Raw genomic sequence first — 21,197 nt, 5'->3', positions numbered from 1 at the left:
GGGTGGCCAGCACCCGGGGTTGTTAAAGTCTCTGGAGGCTGCTGATTGGTGCGTTCTTGATCCTTTTGTTGATTGGCTCCTTTTCTGGTCTTTGATTGGTTTATAAGATGGTGCATTTCTGGCCAATCATTCCTGAACTTCGAGGCACCATTGGTTGGTCTGTTTCTCCAATCGCAGGCTGAACTGATGATATCACTCTCCGATGCACCTGGCCTCCTCCCCCTGATTGGCAACTATACACAAACACTTAGCTAATAGTACATATTAAACTTTGTGACAACTATGCGCACTTACTTAACTAACAGTAACTCACAACCACTCACTACATTAACAATTTAACAATTCATTATATTAACAATTGGTTACATCAATTGGCAATTACCTACAACCCACCCGACACAATTTACCCATCACCACTCCCACCTATTAAAACAAGTTTATTTGTAACAAAATCACATCTTCCCAACTGAGCTAAGTCATCACTAGCCTTAAGAGAAATGTTTGGCACGGCCAAATCTGGCAGTTTATCAAATGACCATTTTTCTTTTCTATACTCACTGAACATTTCTGTTTCTCTCAATTGCATTCCATGCATTGAGTGTTGTAAACAAACATACTTATTTTTGTCACTTTTGAGACATTTGAACCTCTACAACAGTAGCTACATGCTTTGCCTCTTCTGAATAAATTATGACAGCTCAACAATAAACAATATGCAAACTGCGATAGCTTTATGAAACAAACGATGTATTAACAGTTAAAAACTTAGCAATAAACAATTGTTAAGAGCTCCATCCAAATGCAAAACTGCATTTTTTAAAGTGGCAGCATTTTGTGCAATAAAGCACTCTAGTGCAGATGGTGACTCAGCTGAGCTCCAAGAAGACAGTGAGTCAGCCAGCATCTGTCCACCCATTAAGGAGGAAAGGCAAATGCAAACAGCTTCTTCTTTAGTAGCACAAGTCATACCTTCTTGTGATATCACTCTGAAGGTGGAGCCGTGGGCCTGAAAGACAATACAATTAGATTTTAAAAAAGCTCAAAAACCAAAAGTAAAAAATACTATGATAAAAATGGGGTAGTAATATGATTATGGAAAAACTGTATTAGAAAAAAGAGTCAACATGGAGGAGTGTCTTACTATGCACTTTCAGTACACTGATTCCTACCCTTAGCTATGCTCATTAATAGACAGGGGGAACAGTTCCAGAAAAAGAGTAAAAACAGAGACTCTGGCCAACACCTGAGCCAAGTAAAATAAGACTGCTAGTGTCATTCTGATATGGAAGTTGGGTGGGCTAGTGTAATTTGTACATCACACATCATAATTAAATAAACAAATCTACATACATCTGACTGCTTGCTCACTGTATGATTGTCAGCTAGTAGGCCCCTTCAATTATTCAGTTTACTAAAAACCTCTAAAATACTTTTGTCAAATTATATATTAAATGTACAGGGGGAAAGGAAATAACAAAGCATAGGAGAAAATTGCTCTCAGAGAGTCAGGGGGGCTGGGGACTCCCTGGGGGCCAGAAGTCTTCCCATGGGTGTCAGCAGGCAGGGCCTGGCAGCCCTCCTATCTCATCACCCCAGCCAGGAGCAGAAGACCTGGGGTTGGCACTGTAGTAAGCAACCCCAGCTTTAAGCATTTGACACCTCTCTTGGGATGGGAATGTGACAGGCCATCAGCCCATAGGCTGGGTCCCACTTTCAGTCCCAGCCCTCTGCAAGGCAGCAGGGCAGTAACTCAGATGCGGAATGAGGGCTGAGGCCACTGCTGAGGGCAGATCCTGGGGCTGGGGTGGACTGGTTGCTGTGTCCTTAGCACTCCTGGAGGCTCTCTCCTTAGGCTGCTGGGATGGGGACCTCCTTGAATGTGATGAGCAGATTACTCTGAACAGCACACATTTGGGTGTACAGAGAAAGATGTAAGTTATGCAGGAACATGCATGTGTGTTATTTTACATTTGAGAAATTTGTGAAGATTCCATCTAGTAATTACCATCAGTCTGTTCCTCTTCATCCTCATATAATTAATTGTTAGACATGGGTTTCAAGGGCAGACTGCATTTCATGTATGTTCATGTGGGGCAGATCAGCCATATTGGAGGTACCTGTGCATTGCAGCCAGTCAGCGGGAGGAGGGTGAAAGTCTGCTGGGAGCCCCATCTGCCCATTGCAAATACTTCTGGTTCAGCAACAGGTATTTCTTCACTGGGCATCATGCTCTAGGCCAATCTGAGATGTTAGTGTGGTATTGTGCTGTACTGGCTTGGCAAGGAAGTGCTTGCAGAAAACCACTTCTAGCAGATATACCCTCATCTTGTGCAAATCACTCTCACTTTGAACTTCAGTGTTTAATCGGATTGTTTCAATCTCCTTCTAATTATATAGGTGCCAATTATTGCCCTTATATTAAGTCTGCTTTTTCCATGAGTTTCTTTCCAAGAAAAAAAAAAGTTCTTTACATGAAATACTAGACATGTTTTATTCCTGGGTTATTTCTGCCGTGGACCCATAGTCAAAAGCTGCAGAGCTGATAGCCACCAGAGGAAGTGAAGTGAGGATGCTGCCTTGACTCTTCACCCTTTCTTCTCTCAAAGTTTCACTGAGCAAAGATATGTCTTTATATATTCACTTTTGAAATTATATCAGACATTAAAATGTGAAGAGAATTACTCAAATTTTGTTTTCTTAATATTTAATTGTGTGATTCCAAAAGATTCATGGCAATTTATTAAAACTGGGGATGTGGTCAGGGCAGGAGAGGAGAGCTACCATGGCTTGCTCATTTGTTGTCTTTTCCCTTCTGAAAGCTGCTTATACTTTCACCAGCACATAATTTCGCAATGACTTTTTTTTTCCTAATGTTTCTCGACTTTGGGTGGCACCCAGATATAGCTGCTGCAGATGATTACTAGGGCTGTGGAAACACTGGTTGCTGGGTGGAGTTTCCTGCACAGGCTACAAAAGCTTTGAGAGCCCTCTGCTCCTTTGCTCCAAACTGTGCAACCTGGCAAAGCAGTGCTCGTGGGGAGGAAGGTAGGATTTTGTAGTTCATCATTGCTTTCTGTAGACCCAGCACTTTAGGAATTGTATGTTGAATTTGTCAAGTGATTGGTGTAAACTTTCTGTGGGTTGGACTTACTGTCAGGGAAAAAGATGGGTGTAGGCAGGAGAAATTCTTTCCATTCTTGTACATTTTACACAAGGGCTTGGGAAATTACTGCTTTTATTTAATGCAATTAAATAAAGGGAATAAAAATGATTAAAACTTCAAAAGCAAACTTACTTTGAGTAGACCATTCCATATGCTTTCTCTTTGCTTTTTTAGTAGGCTGCTGTAGAAATCTGTAGTAAAACCAGAGTTCCTAGAAAACTATGCTGTGTATGTGAACTTAAAAAATAGAAACACCTGTTGTTACTTCAACAACAGTTTGTTGCACTATGACTGTAGAGGAATCATTGTTCATGAAAGTGATGAGAATCAAATCTCTTAGAAATCAAATTAGAAATCAAATTCTAGAAATCAAACCAATGTTTTAGAAACATACGACAAAATCCTGCTTTTCTGACTAAGAACTTGGCAAAGCCATGTAAAAGCTGTATCATCTGGGGTTCTTGCTGCTAAATCTTTCCTTAGAGTTTTACAAGGATGAGACTGTTTTTCTCTATGATGTTTCCAAATTCAGCAGACTTTCTACTGCAAAGTAAATTGCTATATTAGATCTCCTGCCTGTTTTTTTGACTGAGTGACATGACTGTAATTTACATCAAGATCCTGGTATTGAGCCTTCGAAAGTAACCAGGCATCTGACATTCTTCATGATATGGTTAAATAAGCATAGATAAATGCTGTCATTTGACACAGACTGTATTGTAAAAATCTAGTTGTGTCTTTAAATATTTTTAATACAGTATTTTCTCAAAAACATTTTTGATTGGTCTTGTTCAAGGGTGCAGGGGATTAAGAGCCAGGGGATTAAAAACCAGCAATATTGAGGTGATTTTTGTGAAACAACAGTTAGGGCTTTCAGTCTGGATGTATGTCTGATTTTTCAATCCCATTGTGATGTTGATCAATGAACTGAACTGAAGGGAATGAAGGGAATCAGTTGCTTCAGTCCTTTTCATACTATATTAAAGTGGTGTTTGGACTGAATATATCCCTCTTGGATCTAGGTATTGTTTACATGAATAATCTCTTTGCATTTTAGAGTGGCAGGACATGTGGCAAGACCATGTCTCCATCAGGGGGCTGGCTGTCTTCCTAGATTCCAGCCTTTTTTCTTATCAGCTATAGTTTCTTCCAAAGTAGAAGAGTTTTATATTAAGTTGGTTTCTTACCTTGCAAAGCTAATTCAAGCACACTAAGGTCTTCACTCCCCCCAGGGGCTGTTGACTACTCTGACTTATATTAAAATTGCATTATTTCCTTACTAGATGGAAATAGATGGATCTGCATGCCAGTGCTTTTATTTCAAAAGAAAAAAAAATTAAAAAGTTTTTAAGGCACAGACCCTTTTTTCTTACTGTATCATTTAAATCAGAAAAGACATGAAGTTTTAGAGGCTTAATAAACTCAATTTAGTGTAGTCTAATACTTCCGCTCCAGCAAACCCCAAAGGATGGCAGCCTTTAGAGCTGGGTGTCACGGGTGGGTGTAGGAGTATGTAGAAGAAAGGGATATGCTTCCTGAAGCTAGCTTTCCCTGAAAAATGTTACTTTATCAGGCAAAACACGTGTCTTCTCAGATCTGGTGCTGGTAGATTGAATCTTGTTTCGTAGCTTGGAGTGGTTCTCTGCTCTGTGAATCAGTTAGTCAGCAGACATACCAGGACATGCCAGCATTGATGACTCAGTGTACCCAATATGGAGACTTTTAAGTGTTTCCATCCCAGTGCTTATGGCCTTCATGTGTGCTGTTACAAAATGCAGCAGAATTTTGGGTACCATACTGCTTCATATGCCACTGTTAACTTCTGTCAATAGAAGGGCACACTCTGACAGCTTGAGCAAAGTGCAGGTTGCAGTTGTGATGTGAGCATGCTTTTCTGATCCTGAATAAATAGCAGATCATAAAAATTGATCTTTAAATCTGACAATATTCTGTCCATTATTTACCCAGTTGAGACCTACTTTAAATAACATACAAATACAGATTTTAAATCAGTTTCAGCTTTTCTGGCAGCACTAAATTCCTTCCTGAGGGAAGGAAACAAAAGCAAGAGTTTTTTGGGGAAGAGGGAATATGGCTGGCTCTTACCTTGGAGAGAGCTGCAGGCATGCTGTGTGAGGTGTTTGTCACTTTTTTGGCTGCTGAGTGCAGAAAGAAGCTTTACAGTTTAGCTGTGAGGGAAAGAAAGAGCTGGGCTGCAGCTGCACTCCTTGGTCCTCAACTTGTATCGAGTCAAAAGGCTGGTCTCTGCCCTTCCTACAGGACAGAGGGGATGTGTTAGCAGCATAACTAACATATTTTTTTATAATTGTGTATATGATCTGTACTCCAAGACTGCAAACAGAATTTTGTCTCTTAACACCAGTTTCAAAATCAGTCTTGTTTACTCAGCAACACTATCTCTAGTTATTGCTTACACATACCAAGTCTTCCCTAGACCTTGCTGAGGAGGAGCGTTTTAAAAAAAATCTAGTTTGAATAACTTTATTTGATAAACTATTTATTTCTTCTTTCTATTTCCTCACTATATTCCCCACACCAAAAACAGAAGTTGTTATGAAGCAACCTTTTCATTATTTTTGAGTACTTAATGTTAAATCATTTCTCATTTTTTCCTTTTCTGCATAGTGACTTTTGGGAAAGCTGGGTGGACTTTCTTTCTGAGTGATAAAAAGCATAACTTATTTTTATTTCCTCTTCTTAAGTTGATAATATTTTATTATTACTATGCAGAAATTGTAGAAATTATGCAAGAAAAAGCAATGTATATAAAACTACCCAGATTTACTCATCTTCCTTAGAAAACGTCTAGTCAAAGAAATTACATGGAAGTATATTAACAAGGGAATTTCTTATTTCCTAACATAATGCACAAGAACTCCAACGTCAGTAAATGATGAGACAAGAACCCTTGTTTACCAGTGAATTTCAAAGTGATCAAACTAAATGGGCATAGATGATAGATTATCTAATCGGTTTCTAGTAACTTCCCTTTGCAAGTAAGTACTAATGCTAATGTATTGCTATAAGCACATATGTAGTACTACTGCTGTTCTTATCTAAAACTTCTGAAAGTAGCTAAGAGTGTAGGGGTGAGCAAGCAGCTGTGAAGCATCACATGAAACATCAAAGTTGCCTGCCTCCAATAGTACAGGCCAGTTACCATGTGGGACATTAACCACAACAACGTGCTAGAGGAGTGATTTTGAGGGTGGAAAATCTTAAGTTGCACTGGTGCTGAAAATGATGAAAAATTGTTTGTAACTTGATGCATCTCTTCCCAGAAGCTCTGTCAACATGGCTATGGTATCAGAATTTCTGAAGCAGGCATGGTTCATTGACAACCAGGAGCAGGAATGTATTGTAAGTATTACCAACTTTTGAGAGCACCATGCTTATTTTCCTGTAGTCTAAACATCTTTCATACATGCAAATGGAGGGAAAACAAGGGCAAAAGTCTAGCAGATTGGAACAGGAACCTAATTTTAGTGTAGTGTATAATCTAATGTAACCATATAACCTGCAAAGTTTGCTACAAGATGAAAAGTTGCCCCTATTTGCACCTATCAGTCTAGTTATCAATTCCTCAGCGCAACTAGTTAGTGTGATTAAACTGTAGTTCCCAGTGACCCGTCACTGACTCACTCAGATCGGCTTCTTTAATGTAGTAATCTGATGCTGAGTTGTGTGAATGTGTATGAACATGTCCCGGTAATGTATGTGAAAAAAACAGGAACTCTTTGGCTGAGGTATAGGAAGCCATGAATTGGAACCCAGGAATGTAAAGGAGGAAGTAAAGTCACTAGTATATATCTTTCATTTCATATGTCATGCTGATGGTGGAGCAAGTCATAGCACGTAATAAAAACCCTCAGATGATGAGTATGGTTATACATTAAAAGGGAGGAATACAGTTGTGAGGAGTCAAAAGTTACTGTGCTAGGATGATACAGACAATCTCTGTGATAACGAGGTGAAGATACTGAAATGAAAGCAAAGGTAAAGCAGTACTTTGTGAAATCACACAAGTTCCCAAAGAAACTTACAATTTGAAAACAAAATTATATAGGGGAAATTTCAGTAAACAAAAGTTTTCTGCTCTAGGCCCTTGCAGATTTTGTAATTTTTACTCCACAACATTTTGTGCATGAACCCTTGGCTACACCATCCTCTTCCCCTTCCATTCCCAGCGTCCTGAGACATTCTTGGCTATGGTGATTACAGAGACTTTGTATTGCTGGTAGGTAAGTTTGACATGGAAACCAGCATACAAAGGTTAGCCTGCAAGATTGAGAAACAGGCAGTGAGACAGTCCCGCTCCTTTGTTTAATTAGCACACAAGACACAATGATCTCTTGAAAACTGTGCTAGAGACTTAAGATGCAGAGAGATTTAATTATGAGATTTAAGTATCTCTATGCTGGAGAATTAAGTATGCAGTCTGTCTGCTGTCTTACAACTCCTAGTGAGACAATTGTGTAGGGAGATGAACATTTAATTATCAGATGCTAGAAGTGTACAAAATTCAATACAAACTGTTGTATGTAAAATATGTATTCATAAAACCTTGCCCTTTCTTTTGGGATATTTTATTTTAATGGCAAAGGATTAAAACATTTGAAATACTAGTTTTTGAAAAAAGAGAAAGACTACAGGGGATTCTGAGTCATGTAGCTAAACTAGTGGTGTCTTCTAATACAAAATCTCACCACATATCACAACAATGGGAATTTTCTATAAATCTTTCATCCAAGAATCTTGAAGCATTTTATAATTCTGTAATAGTAGTAGACTAGAATCGGTTATTTAGTGCTGTTGAGTGCTGTGTGAGTTATTTAATGCTGTTAGTCCTACCCGTAACAGGATGTGTCATGTTGCTGACATAGGACAAGCCAAATGATCTATTGTACAGTTCCCAGAGATCTTCAGACATTGACTGGGGAGTGCCCATCTAGGAGTAGATTGACCAAAATTAGCTAGTGGATAATGCTTTGCAAAGACTGTGGTTTATGTCTAAAGTTTAAAAGAAGCTGGGCAAGAGGTCTCTACTTCCTTGCAGGGTTAGGCGTGAACACTTCCCCAAGGTCTTGAATGCAAGAAATGTTTGAAAGCTTAGATATGAATCAGCTGAGGACACCTGTAATGTGGTAACACAGTTAGTTTGCATAAGATGAGCAAAGAAACAAGCACTTTACTGGAAGTACCTGTAGAATTTAATGGTGGGTTTAGATCCTTTAAATTTGAGCATAATTTCCTAATTATGACAGTTAATTATTTTCCTATGCAATCCAACTTACACTAAAAAATAGGCGTTCAGGTATCTAAACCAATTTATGAAGTACTTTTTTGTTTAATATGAGAGCAAGGCATAACCATTATTGAACCCATTCAATTACCTGTAGCTACAAAACTGTATGTGTTTGATGATAAAAGGCAAATGCGTGGTTTATTTGGACATTGAAAACTGCTTCTGTACAAAAATATTCTTCGGTATAAGCAAATTTTATTTTTCATTTTCCCTCTGCAGAAGAGCTCAAAAGGTATCCATGGAGTACAGTCATACCCAAATTTTGATCCATCAGCTGATGTTGTTGCTTTGGACAGAGCTATTACTGTAAAAGGTAAGAGGAGTAAATATTTAACTTACTACATTAGGACTCTTCCTTTGAAAATTCTGAGAATAGCACTGAATAAAATATGGGAACAAGAGGCAGTGGCAAATGGGAGAGATGCCTCTACTTTTAAAAGCTTGGCAATACATTAAATTGTGCTGCTTGGTGAAGAATCTCAACCCTTTGATAGCCTGATGTTGTATTATGCTTTCAGACCTTAATGCTATATTAAAGTTCTGGAATATGTGGAAGGAAGGGTTGAAAAAATTTAATTTCTAGAGAAGGAAATAATACCGCAACATACCATATTAATACTTTTTTGCTTGATTTCCATAAAATTCCTGCAAGAGGCAGTGATTATGTTGATAATACATTGTATGCTTCTGTTACATATCTCTCTTTTAATGAAAATCACATTTGGTGCTTTGTCTATACTTCCAAAGGTTTTCCAGTTTGACTTACTGAGATTAAAGGAGAATGTAATTTAATTTGTTTTTTTAGTGTGGGTGTCTGTTCATTTGGGGTTTTTTCAGTTTAGTGGAAGAGCTACACTCAGAACACACTAAGACTTTTTGTATGAAATTTCTGTGTCCTAGATGGATCTATTTATTTGGTTTCTTAGCTACATCACTAATCTTGTGAGTTCGTAGAGGATAACAGCTTTTCCTATGGTTAAATTTAAGAAATCAAAATATGACATAAATCAGATAATAATTAAAAAAAATTAAATGGCTAAGTGATATATATCTTTTGAATATATTAGAATTTTGTTTGTTTATTCATAGGTGTGGATGAAGCCACCATCATTGACATCTTGACTAAGAGAACAAATGCTCAGCGACAACAGATCAAAGCTGCCTATCAGCAGACTAAAGGAAAGGTAAAGTATATTCAAACCAAGCTTAATTTTCACTCAGAGTATCAAAGTTTGTCCTGGCTCAAATGGTGTGTATGAGTAAAGATAGAATACTGAGTAGGATAGGAGAGTTGTAGGACCATAACACTCTTCCCCAAGTCTACCAACACTGCTAGAGGGAGGGACTTCTAGTGATTTTGGAACATTTTTAGATAGGCAGCAGAATAAACCAGATTTTTAATTTTTTTTCACCCCTCTTAATTTTAGGTCAAATTAGAATATAGTCTTTATCTTCAGAACTTGTGGTTTTGTTTAGGGTAATATTACGAATGTTCACTTCAAACTTCATGCAATAAACAATGAGGTCAAATGTTACACAAATAACCAACTCAGTCATAATTGTAAGAGTAATATGACATTATCTTCTCATGAAGAAAGAGCAGCCTATTTTGAGTCGTCTTCTGATGCTGTAAATGTTTCAATATAGCTGAAAATGTGTGAAAGCACTTGAGAATACTTACTGAAAAACCCTGCCTGGCACTTTAATTAATGTAAAATGTCAAATGTGACAAATTTCAAACTTGAAGTAGGGCTTCATAATTCTTTCTATTAGATACAGGAATGATGTAGACTTAGGTTGATCAGAGGTCAGACTAATTTTTGGACTGCAGCTGAACAGCGGATACACTTCTACCATTCATTAACTTAGTGCATTTCTTATTCTTCTTTAAACAGAGTCTAGAAGAGGCTTTGAAAAAAGCTCTGAAAGGCCATCTAGAAGATGTTGTTGTGGCTTTGCTCAAAACTCCAGCTCAATTTGATGCTGAAGAATTAAGAGCCTCTATGAAGGTAAGGCAAAATGTTCAGAGAAAATCTTCCATAGAGAACAACTGTGCTTATCAAGGCCCGTAAATAAACTGGACATAGATTTCAAGGCTTGTGTATTATCTTTCTTTTAACTTCATTTTGTTAAATAAATTTGTATTGGTAACTCAGTTTATGAGAACAAGACCCAATAATCCCTGTTGAATTTCAGAGTTGGGGGAGATTCTTTTGTGAGAATGAACTCTTTCTTGGCCTCTGAAAACTGGTTGCTAATGGGAGCCATAGCATTTACATGAATGTCTACATAGGAGAAAGAAAAAAGGAAAGGAGGTCTTTCTTCTTCATAGATTTTACGCTTTTATCTTTTATGTGCACTGTTTGATCCTTTTAGCACTTCTTTTTGGCACCAGTGTATTGAATGTGATAAAAATTTAATTCCAAAAGAGCTGAAATTGCATAATATGGAAGAACAATATTTTTAATTTTTATTTCTTATTGCATGTGGTGCCTTCAAAACCAAGCCAGTGATTTTCATCTTACTTCTGTTATGAATTTTATGTTTGTTCTATTGAGGAACATCTCTAAAACTTCCATCGCTTTTCTCAGGGGCTTGGTACTGATGAAGATACCTTAATTGAGATTCTGGCCTCAAGAACCAACCAAGAGATCAGAGAAGCCAACAGATACTACAGGGAAGGTAATTCAGAGCAAGAAAGAAGTATTAAGAAGCAAGAAAGAAGTTACACCATTGTATAACCCTATGGCAGACACATCAGAGTCACAGCCTCACTTCTTAGCATGAGGAGCTGAGAACAAAATAGGAGGCAAATGATGCTTCACATAAATTTGACAGGGTTGCTGTGGATGGAGATCATGGTGACTTTTGCTGACCTATGCAGATCCCAATAGTGAAGGAAAAGAACATCACCATGTCTGGGATTGTGGGTGTCTCATGGAACGAGTCACACATTCAAATGTTTTCTTGGATGCATGCAAAGACAAGCTGCTTTTCTTCCCCTGTAACTGAACCTTGGCTGACAACTTAAGATAAAAGCATATGCTTGGAAAAAAAAAGAAATCCTACTTAGTTAGCAACACAGATGTGTTAGCAGTAGGAATAACCAGTGACCTGTAGGGGGAAAACACTTGAAGAAATTGCTACAATGTAATGTGGTGTCCCTCTTACATGTAGAGTTTACTGTATTGTCTAATTAAATTCTGTTTTCTGAGACGATGAGGTAGCTTTTACCAAGACATTTCTTCATAGATGCCTATATTAAAAGCTTGATTTTTTGGGAGAGTTTTGAGTTCCATACTTATAAGAACAGCCAGAAGTAAGAATGAAAAAGGCTCAGAAAAAGGCTCAGAAAAAGGTTTGTGTATTTTACAAGCAGAAACCTGAGACAATGCTACCCACAAGACCTTAGAAAAGGACATTTTCAGCACATTTTAGGTTTAACCTCCAATTTCACAGCATGTCTCAGTATTTAAAGGCTATGTTACAAATAAACTCCTTTACTTGAAGCCCAATGAAAGTAAGAAATCCACATTTCCAGTGGGCATTTTTAAGTGGGAAATTAAGAAAATACTGAAAAATACCATGGAGTGGTTTGATGGGACCTTTAAAGATTATGCAGTCAACTTAGTTGATAACTTCAAAACAAATTATTTGGTTGCAGTGCTGAAGAGAGATCTGACACAAGACATAATCTCTGACACATCTGGAGACTTTCAAAAGGCTTTGGTTGCTCTAGCCAAGGTATGCTATGCTTAAGCATTTTGAGTGACAGTATCTATAATCAAAAATCAATGTTCTCAAGACTACTTTAGAGAGACATGCACTAAATGAAGATTTATGTAATATTTATTTCCTTGCATTGCTTTTTTAAGCTTTCATATCCTAGACTATTAGAAAGTGTTCTTAAACAAAATATAATGAGATTTTATCTCAAACACCTTTTAAAAACTTCACTGTGAAACAATATTCCTTTTTAATCAGTTACGCTTTTAAGACTTTTTTTTGTGCTATCTTTAAGTACTAGAAAAAGTAACAGGCATAATGTCATGTCAATTGACTAGAAAAAGAATAAATGTTTAAAATTAGCAAAATAAACTTTTTTTCTTTCCTGTTACTGAATGTTTCTAGTAGTTAAATAATGGGACAAAGTGTTTGGTAAATTTACATTCAAAAGTAGATGAGTTCAAACACTGGACCTTCCCAATTAAAATACCCTTGTAAAATTAATAAATATTTGATTTTTGAGTATATGTATTTGAATCTTGTAATTGCATACAGGATGATTTTTTGATACATCCATGTGCACGGTTTAGACTTCCAGTTTTAAATTTCAAATCTGAAGGAGTCTATGCATGATCATCAGGGAGCAGGTCACAGGTCTGAAGCCTGTAGTTTCCTGTCAAGAAACAAATACTTCCTGTGGATTTTTAGGTAGGAGTTAAGAAATAAGTCACTGATGGCTGTAGAAGTATGTTCTTCTAATTACAAATACAACGGTTTTATTCACAGGATGATTCACATAATTGCACCTATTTTCAGTTTTGTATTTGCTTATGTATGAGAGTGGTCCTGCAGAGCTCTCAAATGTTGGGCTTTAGAGAACCGAATGATTGTGAGTACCAATGAAACTTTATTTATTTCTTCATGTAGGCCGATCGATGTGAAAATCCTCATGTGAATGATGAACTTGCTGACAATGATGCCAGGGTAAGATCATAGTTGGCACTTTGCAGAACTTCTTTTTCTGAGATTGTTGAATTTGCAGAACTTCTTCTACTTGAGATTCTTCTGGCTGTCTGAATCCTGTGCATTGCAGACCTAACAGAGATTTCAGTGTCATACAGCAATTATTTCTGAGGAGATAGTATTTGTAAAAAGTTCATGTAAGTTACTTGTCTGAAGGAAATTAGATCTTCAACCTAATATCTAGCTTCAGAAACATTTCTGCAGGACCTCGTCTAGTTCATGAAAAGCATGAAGACCATTTGAAGTACATGTCGGAGCGGAGGAATCAGACCCAGTCTTGCTTCTGTTTATAAAACGGTTCTTGAATTAAGGAAAAATGGTGTGCTCATCTGTGTGCAGAATCAGCTACCATACACTGACCATTGTGAACTCTGCAGTATGTTAGATATTGGCATTGCTTTTTAGTGACAAACCTTTCAAGATTATTGGTAAACCTCACAGCCATTTTCTTAATAATTATAACATAAACATCTGTTTTTTTCTGATTTCTTCCAACATTAGTGGGACTATCTTTGCTAAAATCTTGATAAAACTCAGCAGTCCTTGCTGAGTTTTCACCAACGAAATGTTACATCACAGTTACAATTTAAGTTTAGATGACTTCAAATTGATTTTTTAAAAAAAAAAGCCAAGAAAAGGCCATTGAGAAATACTGCTTTAATTCCTGTTTAGTTCTATCATCAGCCCTAGATATGAAAATAAATTAACACTTTTTCTAAGTTCAAAAGTTCAGTGCTGTTTACTTTGATGCAGAGTGTTAAATCTTCATGCTGTGGGAAGGTCTTTTATTATTACTCTTAGAGAGATTTGAGAAGGTGAGGAAAATGGAGGGGACTGATTTGGTTTTTACTTTCCTGGAAGTAAAAGTCATTCCTGGAAAGACCAGGAAGTACTTAGTACATAGGTTTCTCCCGCATATTGCACCAGTTAGTTGCAGAAATAATTTAGTCAGTCTTGCAAAATCCTACTAGTCTTGAACTTCCTGAACTTCGGCAGTTTTAAGAAATCCTACTGGTCCTGAGGCTTGCATACAGACTGCTATCCTGACAAATGAAAAATAACTTCATTCAACAATGCTGTATGCCTAGGAAAGCTAGATGATGATTGTAAAATGTCATATTGAAAATATGTTTTCTAGCTGCACAGTGTTCCTTAGGTACTATTAAGACATAAGTGAAGTATGAAGTATTGTTTGGCAGAGGTGGAGTTAGGTAGGGTAGAGTTTTGATCTGGATTTTGTCAAGGGATAGGGTTCATTACTAACAAGCAATGGCCCTCAAAATACAGTATTCTTGTTTGAGTTTTACTATTTCGATACTGACCTTGTGACCTTCTTTTCTTTATGACAGGCCTTGTATGAAGCAGGAGAGAAAAGGAAAGGAACAGATACCAGTGTGTTTGTAACTGTTCTTACTACAAGAAGCTACCCGCATCTTCGAAGGGGTAAGCTGAACAAAGCTTCATGTTTTTCTGGGATGATTTTTGAACATCGCCTGGTCATGAATTCAGAGAAGATACAGATTATCAAGACATTACTGTGATTGGAAGTATGAAGTATGCCTGCTGATAAAGGGTGTAGTTGGCAGCCTAGCTGTTCTTTCAGTAGTAGAGATGAGCAATATCATTTAGGCTATTAAAAAATCTGAAATCTCAGCTGGGTTATGATTACAATGCCAAGCAATGAGAGCTCCCCAGAGTGGTCTTGCTTCTTAGCCAGTTTGCCCTAGACAAACTGGGGGGGGGGGGGGGGGGGGGGCGCGGTGCAGGGCGGCTATCAGGGGCCTATCACACAATGTCCCAGGCCCTGGGGTAGTCAGTTGGCCACCTCTACTCCAACCAATGGGAAAGAACCCTTCTATCCTACCAAAGTCCCATTCCGTATGCTGACTCCTTCAGCAGTAACTGACGTGCAGTAACACTGCTGTTTACACTGTGCTGTCTGAAGAAAATGAGAAAGATGACCCACAAACTGTCCTTTGCTACAGCAGTGAGTACAGAGTAGGGCAGAGACAGTGCAGGGAGAATACTGTTCTTTCCCATTATTTAGTCTTTCAGAAGTACACCAAATACAGCAAGCATGACATGAACAAGGTACTGGATTTGGAGCTGAAAGGTGATATTGAGAATTGCCTCACTGCCCTTGGTAAGTGGTTTTGCAGATTGAAACCTATTGTATGTTCAGACTAAACTTATCCTTTGATTTCTGCCATAATTGCTCTGATCAGAAACTGTTCTGTACTTATTCTGCTTAATAGAGAAGCTTGCTAAATAACTTGGAAAGTCTAATCTAATCATGGTGATTTAATTGACACACTTAAAATCAGCTGAAGTTAATGAATGAGTAGAAATACCTCTCCTAATATTTGGAAAAGTCTATTAAGGAGAACAGATGAGTTGCCAACATAGGAAAACCTTTACAAGAAACAAATACGCCAAAAAAAACCCTGTCAGAACAGGTATAGTTTGTATCAAAAATCCAATAGTTTTAAACCTGTCTTCAACCAAAGACACTCTTCTCAAAGTTTTATGTTACAAGAATACTTATAATATTGATTAATAAAAGCATAAAAAATTATTTCAGTGATTCTTTTCAAGAAAATATTCATATAAATTTAGCGACTATGACATGATTTAGTTCATGAAAAATAAGGTAAGGAAGGGACTTCCTCTTACCAGTGAATCAGGGATGTAATTAGAATCCAGGCATCCATCTTGCTCTTAGCTTTCATATCATATGAAAACATATCATATGAAAACATATCATATCAAACATACTTTGGATAAAAGAATGATTTTCATCAGATTGCTCTTAATATCAAAATTGAACTATAACTTGGTTTACAAAATACAGGATTTTATAACCTCCAGCTCTGCTATAGAAGGCATAAATGTTTTCACATTTTTCTTCTTGGGAACTGCAACACCTTCATTAATATTACAATTAAATATAAATATTTATTATAAATCATTATAAATAGATAAATATAAATTTTATAATCTCCCAGTAAACTAGGGAGAAATGTGTTGTTTTTATGGTAATTATTCTCCCCTTATTGAATTACTTTCTGAATAAACAGAGGAAGGAATCTTCCTGTCCTCATACATTATGAAGAAAGGTAACAAAAAAAGTACATAAATATGGTATGCCTGTAGGAAAAATAAAAGGCTTTTGAAAATGTTTTATTATACATTTATTACATGTATAGCAGAAGTGACCTTGTCTCACTGCTTCATTACAGTAAAATGTGCCACAAGCAAGCCAGCTTTCTTTGCAGAAAAACTCCATTTGGCAATGAAGGTAATTTAAATAAAGAGTTCCTCTTTGTAAACATGAGCTGCTTTATAGGCAGAAAAATAAAAAGTTAGCTAGAGGTCTCTAGGCCCTTTTGATAGCAAAAGACTGCAGAGGCAAATTAAGAGTATTTGTCTCACTCCTTTTATTCCTTCCTTTGAAACCTGAGACTTTCTGTCTGTTTGCTGTAATGTGCTCAGGAAGGCAACTGTCCGTCCACACATATCTTTTACTGTTACAGTGACAGGAAGCAGACTGGAACCCTTATGAAACAACAATTATAGTAAAAAGGGGGAAAGGAGAGCAATTATAGATCTCAGCAGGAACATTGTGGAAGGCTAATCTATAATGAGATATCCATGATCCTTCTTGCAGATTTGGAACCCATGTTAGTGAGGCAGCTGGAGATCATGAAACAGTCTAGTATGTAGGTATTGTCATAACTCCTGTGACTTGGTTAGAAGTAGTCTGAGAAACATTGAGTGAAACATTATGAAAATGCAGATCACTGCACTACTAAAAGAGTAATTAAAAAGGGCAGTAAAGTCTAGGCTGTCCGTAATGTCGAGCAAGCACAGTGAAGATGTCTGTTTTTAGGAAACAGCTAAAAGAAATATTTAAAAATACTAAAAAACCTTAAAAACAACAGGGTAGAGGTAGCCTATCAGAAGTGTTTTGTGCTCATAGGGCAGATATGAGACCTCCCTGTTACAAGAGATACTAAAGGAAAAGGAAAGGGGTATGTTCATCTATACAGAAGTCTGATGGATTAACATACAGAACTTGATCAAAGGAATTTCAATGACAAAAGTAGCATAATTCTTTTCCCTCTTCTTTCTCCCCCTTTCTTCTTTGTTTCTTTTAACAGGGTGCTGGGACCCGGCACAAAGACCTCATCAGAATCATGGTTTCACGCCACGAAGTGGATATGAATGAGATCAAAGGCTATTACAAGAGTCTGTATGGCATCTCTCTCCGCCAAGCCATTATGGTAGGTTTTCTCCCATGTGACACATGAAACACAAAGCAACTAGATGATTTTTGGTAAAGATCTGTTAACTTCTCTGCTCCTCAGTCACCAGTTCATTCTGCATAACTCATTGCAGATGAATACGTTTCCAAATGCCCACAGGCTGGGACAGTGAATTCTTTTTCCAGTTCAAAGTTGTCATAAGAGCTATAGAAATACTAGTGATACATTTTTCAGGATATCATCTTACAGTAGAATCCAAGAGCTGAAAGGAGAGTACAATATCCCCAAATTCTTGTACTTAAGCAGTACCTTGGCAGGAGAGAGGAGATGATTGCCATGACAGCTCTGGGGGAGGTATTTGACACAACTGGATATTGGCTTTTAACATTTGGGGTACTCCAGCAAATGCATTTTTAATTTTATTAGCATGTATTTGGCCTGTTTTCCCTATGACCTAAGTAAATGAGTTAAACTAATGAAAATATTTTGTTAAAAGGGACTGTTAAAAGTACCCAATGTACTTTCCAGAAAATTCAAGTGGTGGGGGACTCGAAGAAAGCTAAACTGGCAGAGCATCTTTGTGGAGAGTAGTAGACATTACCAAAAAAAAATAGATGTCTTGACTGGAGTAGAAACATACTCCCTACATGTATGATAATATCTTTTGGATTTTTATTGATGTCTGCTAATTTTTCAGTTAAGTACTAAAGGTCACTTTTAATCTTCCTTAAGCATGTGTGTTACCTGTAATTTGGCATATAATTACACCACCTCATCATGTTCCAAAGTGGCGATTGCATCCAAATGTCTTGAGGCATAGCTTGGCTGCACTAAACAATTCATATACCTCTGAAAACTAGATTAAAATTAGAGAAAACAAGAAATGCATGTAATAATTACACTGCATACTTAATGCATATTATCCATTTTTACCAAGCTGAATAAGCAATCCCATGGTGACCAGAGTATCACTGTACTGTTAGCCTTTGTTTGAGATGCTCCTAGACACAATGTGTATACCCAGTGTTTTAATATTAATGAGCTTTAGACACCACTGATCAAGAAAGTAAGTTTAACTTTATTTTGAGTAAAAGCTTAAGCTCCTGGGTAGATAAAACTCTTCTGTGCTTCTCTTCTTCACTTACACCACTAAACCTCCCAACATTTTTACTAGCCTTGTCTACCTATGCTCCACTCTGGAAACGCATGTATTTCTAGGTCATACAAATAACTTCAGTGACAGTGCTTGGTTCCAGCTCAGTCTGCGGCTAACTTGTGCTTTATCAAGTGATTAATTTATATAGATGGAGCACTGATATTTGATCAGTGTGTATTGAATGTTAATTGAAATTTATTTTACTTGAGACCATTATTCTAACAATTGTGGGGTTTTCATGCTTAAATTTACAGGATGAACTCAAAGGGGATTATGAAACCATCCTGGTGGCTTTATGTGGAAGTGACAACTAAGTTTCATGTTCCTGAAATGCACTCTTGCCCACTTGCAGAAAATCTTTATATTTGCATGTCTATGTAAAACACAGGCTTTACATACAGAGGTTTCTGTGGAATGGCACTTAGTGCATACATATTGTGTTGAAAACCTGTAACCCAGAATGTTTTTTTTTTCAATATCCTTGCTCTGAACAGCATCATTATTTCTGTTGCCGTTACTTATCCTAAATGAAAGAATGCCCCCCCCCAGTTTCTATTCACATGATTATGAACATTTTTCATAAAGTTTTCATCTATGCTAAGCAAATAAATTCTTTTAAAAATAAAATTCAGCCATGTGTAACTTTGTATATCCTTTGTTGCTATTCTGCATTTAATTTCATGTTGTGTGAGTGCAGTGTGTGTGAGGGGGAAAATAAGTAAACAGCTTAATCAAAAAACAATGTAGTAACATCAAGTATAGCTCTGATCTGCATAAGATTTCTTTTTGGCAGAGTGCAACCGGGTTTCAACAGAAACGTGTCCTTTGTGACAGCACAGCCTAATTATTCAACTTCAAAATGGGAATGAGGGAGCACTTAGAATTTTCATTTAGACTAAAGGAGAAGATAAAGTTAAACATGTTAGTAGTATGAAAACAATTGTTACCTGATTACAGGGGCTTGGCCAGACCATGCAATACAGGAATTGTTTACTGTGCATTGCTACATTCGAAGCACTTCTCCTAATTTTAAGGCATTTCACTATTTTTTAAAGTATTGTATGCATGTATCTTAGTCAGAGGCAGTTGCATTTTGATTGTATTCTATTTTTGTCTAATTCTAAAATGCAAATGCTGATTGTTTTGAAGAGGAAGGATTGGTTTGTAGAGTGCTGTATCAAGGAGATGAACAAAAAGTCAGCTCAATCCCCCTAGGTATTTACTTTTGTCTGAGAGGCACAAGTTTCTGTGCAGTTAGGGAACTACTTCCTTAAACATTGAAAGAAACAGAAGGCTTTTAGAAAATTCCATTCCTGTGGCTCTTTCATATGGATATTTCACAATTGTTTTAACTGTTGTTATCTATTTATTGCCATGGAAACTTGCAGCCCTTTATTATAGTCTGGAAACTTTCATACTGCAAAAAATAGGACAGAGGTTAATGCTTGTGAAACAGAGCACCATCTGTGTCACTGCCAAGAAGGTCCTGTGATGGTCTGAGTAGAAGTGAGAGATGTTTCTAAACAAAATCAAAATAAAACAAACAAAGATTTTTAGGTATGCTGACAAAAAAGGAAAAGTCATTTCCTGGCATTGAGAAGGACAGTTCTTGTCTTAAAGAGCTATGCTGCACAGTAAAGGGGAGAGACAGAAAATTAAATGGACCAGCACAAATAATCTTCATTTTCAGTGCAAATTAATAATAGCATCAGCAGTGAAATGTAAGTAAAAGTCTACATATGCTAGCTCTAGTCAGATTGTCATTAAGATAAGATGGATTACCACAGAAGACTAGTAATCAAAGGTTGTTTGGATTTTTTTTTGTTCCTGTCTTTTTGCATCAAAGGAAAAAATGTCACATAAAACCACTGCAAATGAGTTTGACTAAGTCATTAAGGACTCCATTCAGTAGCATGCTTCTCTCTGTGTTGAGCTTCAAGCATGGGGAGAATTCACAGATTTGTACCAAGGAAGTATATTTACAATTTTCCTTCTGCTGTTTTCCCAACCAATATTAGATATTATGCACCAGTATAAGGAAAAATAAGAAAGCCCAAATAAAAAAGATATTTTTCTAAACTTACCTCAAAATCAAAAATCAACCATGACAATGTTGTATTGTAATGAACTTCTTAGTGCTTATTCAGACTGTCCAGAGAAAGGCTTGTTGGGGCACAGTGCTGGCATTTTCACCACTATTTTAGTGAAACAATTCATGAATTTTCTAATCCCTCTTCTGAGATGGGGCAGGTATTTCATAACAATCTACAAAAATAAAGGAGCCTTTGATCAGGTGTGAACATGGAATAGAAGGAATGTGTAGCCTGTTATGTTTCAAAGATAGTAAGATATGATTTTATTACAAAGTCATGTATTAGAATTTGAATTGCATTCAAACATGTCAGGAATGGTGATCCACTCGATGGGGAATGGCTGTCCAGCCATTTAAAGGTGATGGAGGGGACATAAGTGGAGAAATAAAGAGGAAATGTTACGGGAATGTCAGTAAATAGGTTACAGTAAAGGCCATAGTGAAAT

At 37.0% G+C, this 21,197-nt stretch overlaps 1 protein-coding gene across 2 annotated transcripts; it reads left to right on the top strand.

Annotated features, from left to right (window-relative positions):
• The first annotated feature begins 2,968 nt into the window (after nucleotides 1-2,968).
• ANXA1 (annexin A1) lies at nucleotides 2,969-19,290 on the top strand. 2 transcript variants are annotated; one of them, XM_053932669.1, is made up of 13 exons: nucleotides 2,969-3,045; nucleotides 6,466-6,544; nucleotides 8,709-8,802; nucleotides 9,579-9,673; nucleotides 10,385-10,498; nucleotides 11,081-11,171; nucleotides 12,154-12,233; nucleotides 13,143-13,199; nucleotides 14,588-14,681; nucleotides 15,286-15,381; nucleotides 16,478-16,536; nucleotides 17,399-17,521; nucleotides 18,914-19,290. In XM_053932669.1, the coding sequence occupies exons 2-13, from the start codon at nucleotides 6,479-6,481 to the stop codon at nucleotides 18,971-18,973; spliced, it is 1,029 nt and encodes a 342-aa protein (XP_053788644.1). In that variant the 5' UTR covers nucleotides 2,969-3,045; nucleotides 6,466-6,478; the 3' UTR covers nucleotides 18,974-19,290. The 2 variants fall into 2 exon arrangements, with proteins under 2 accessions (XP_053788644.1, XP_053788645.1); XM_053932670.1 differs by having other exon boundaries at nucleotides 3,022-3,045; nucleotides 6,469-6,544.
• The last annotated feature ends 1,907 nt before the right edge of the window (nucleotides 19,291-21,197 follow it).

The sequence above is a fragment of the Vidua chalybeata genome, chromosome Z (genome assembly GCF_026979565.1).
Source record: "Vidua chalybeata isolate OUT-0048 chromosome Z, bVidCha1 merged haplotype, whole genome shotgun sequence".
NCBI classification, from domain to species: Eukaryota; Metazoa; Chordata; class Aves; order Passeriformes; family Viduidae; genus Vidua; species Vidua chalybeata.
This window is presented reverse-complemented; position numbering and strand designations above follow the sequence as displayed.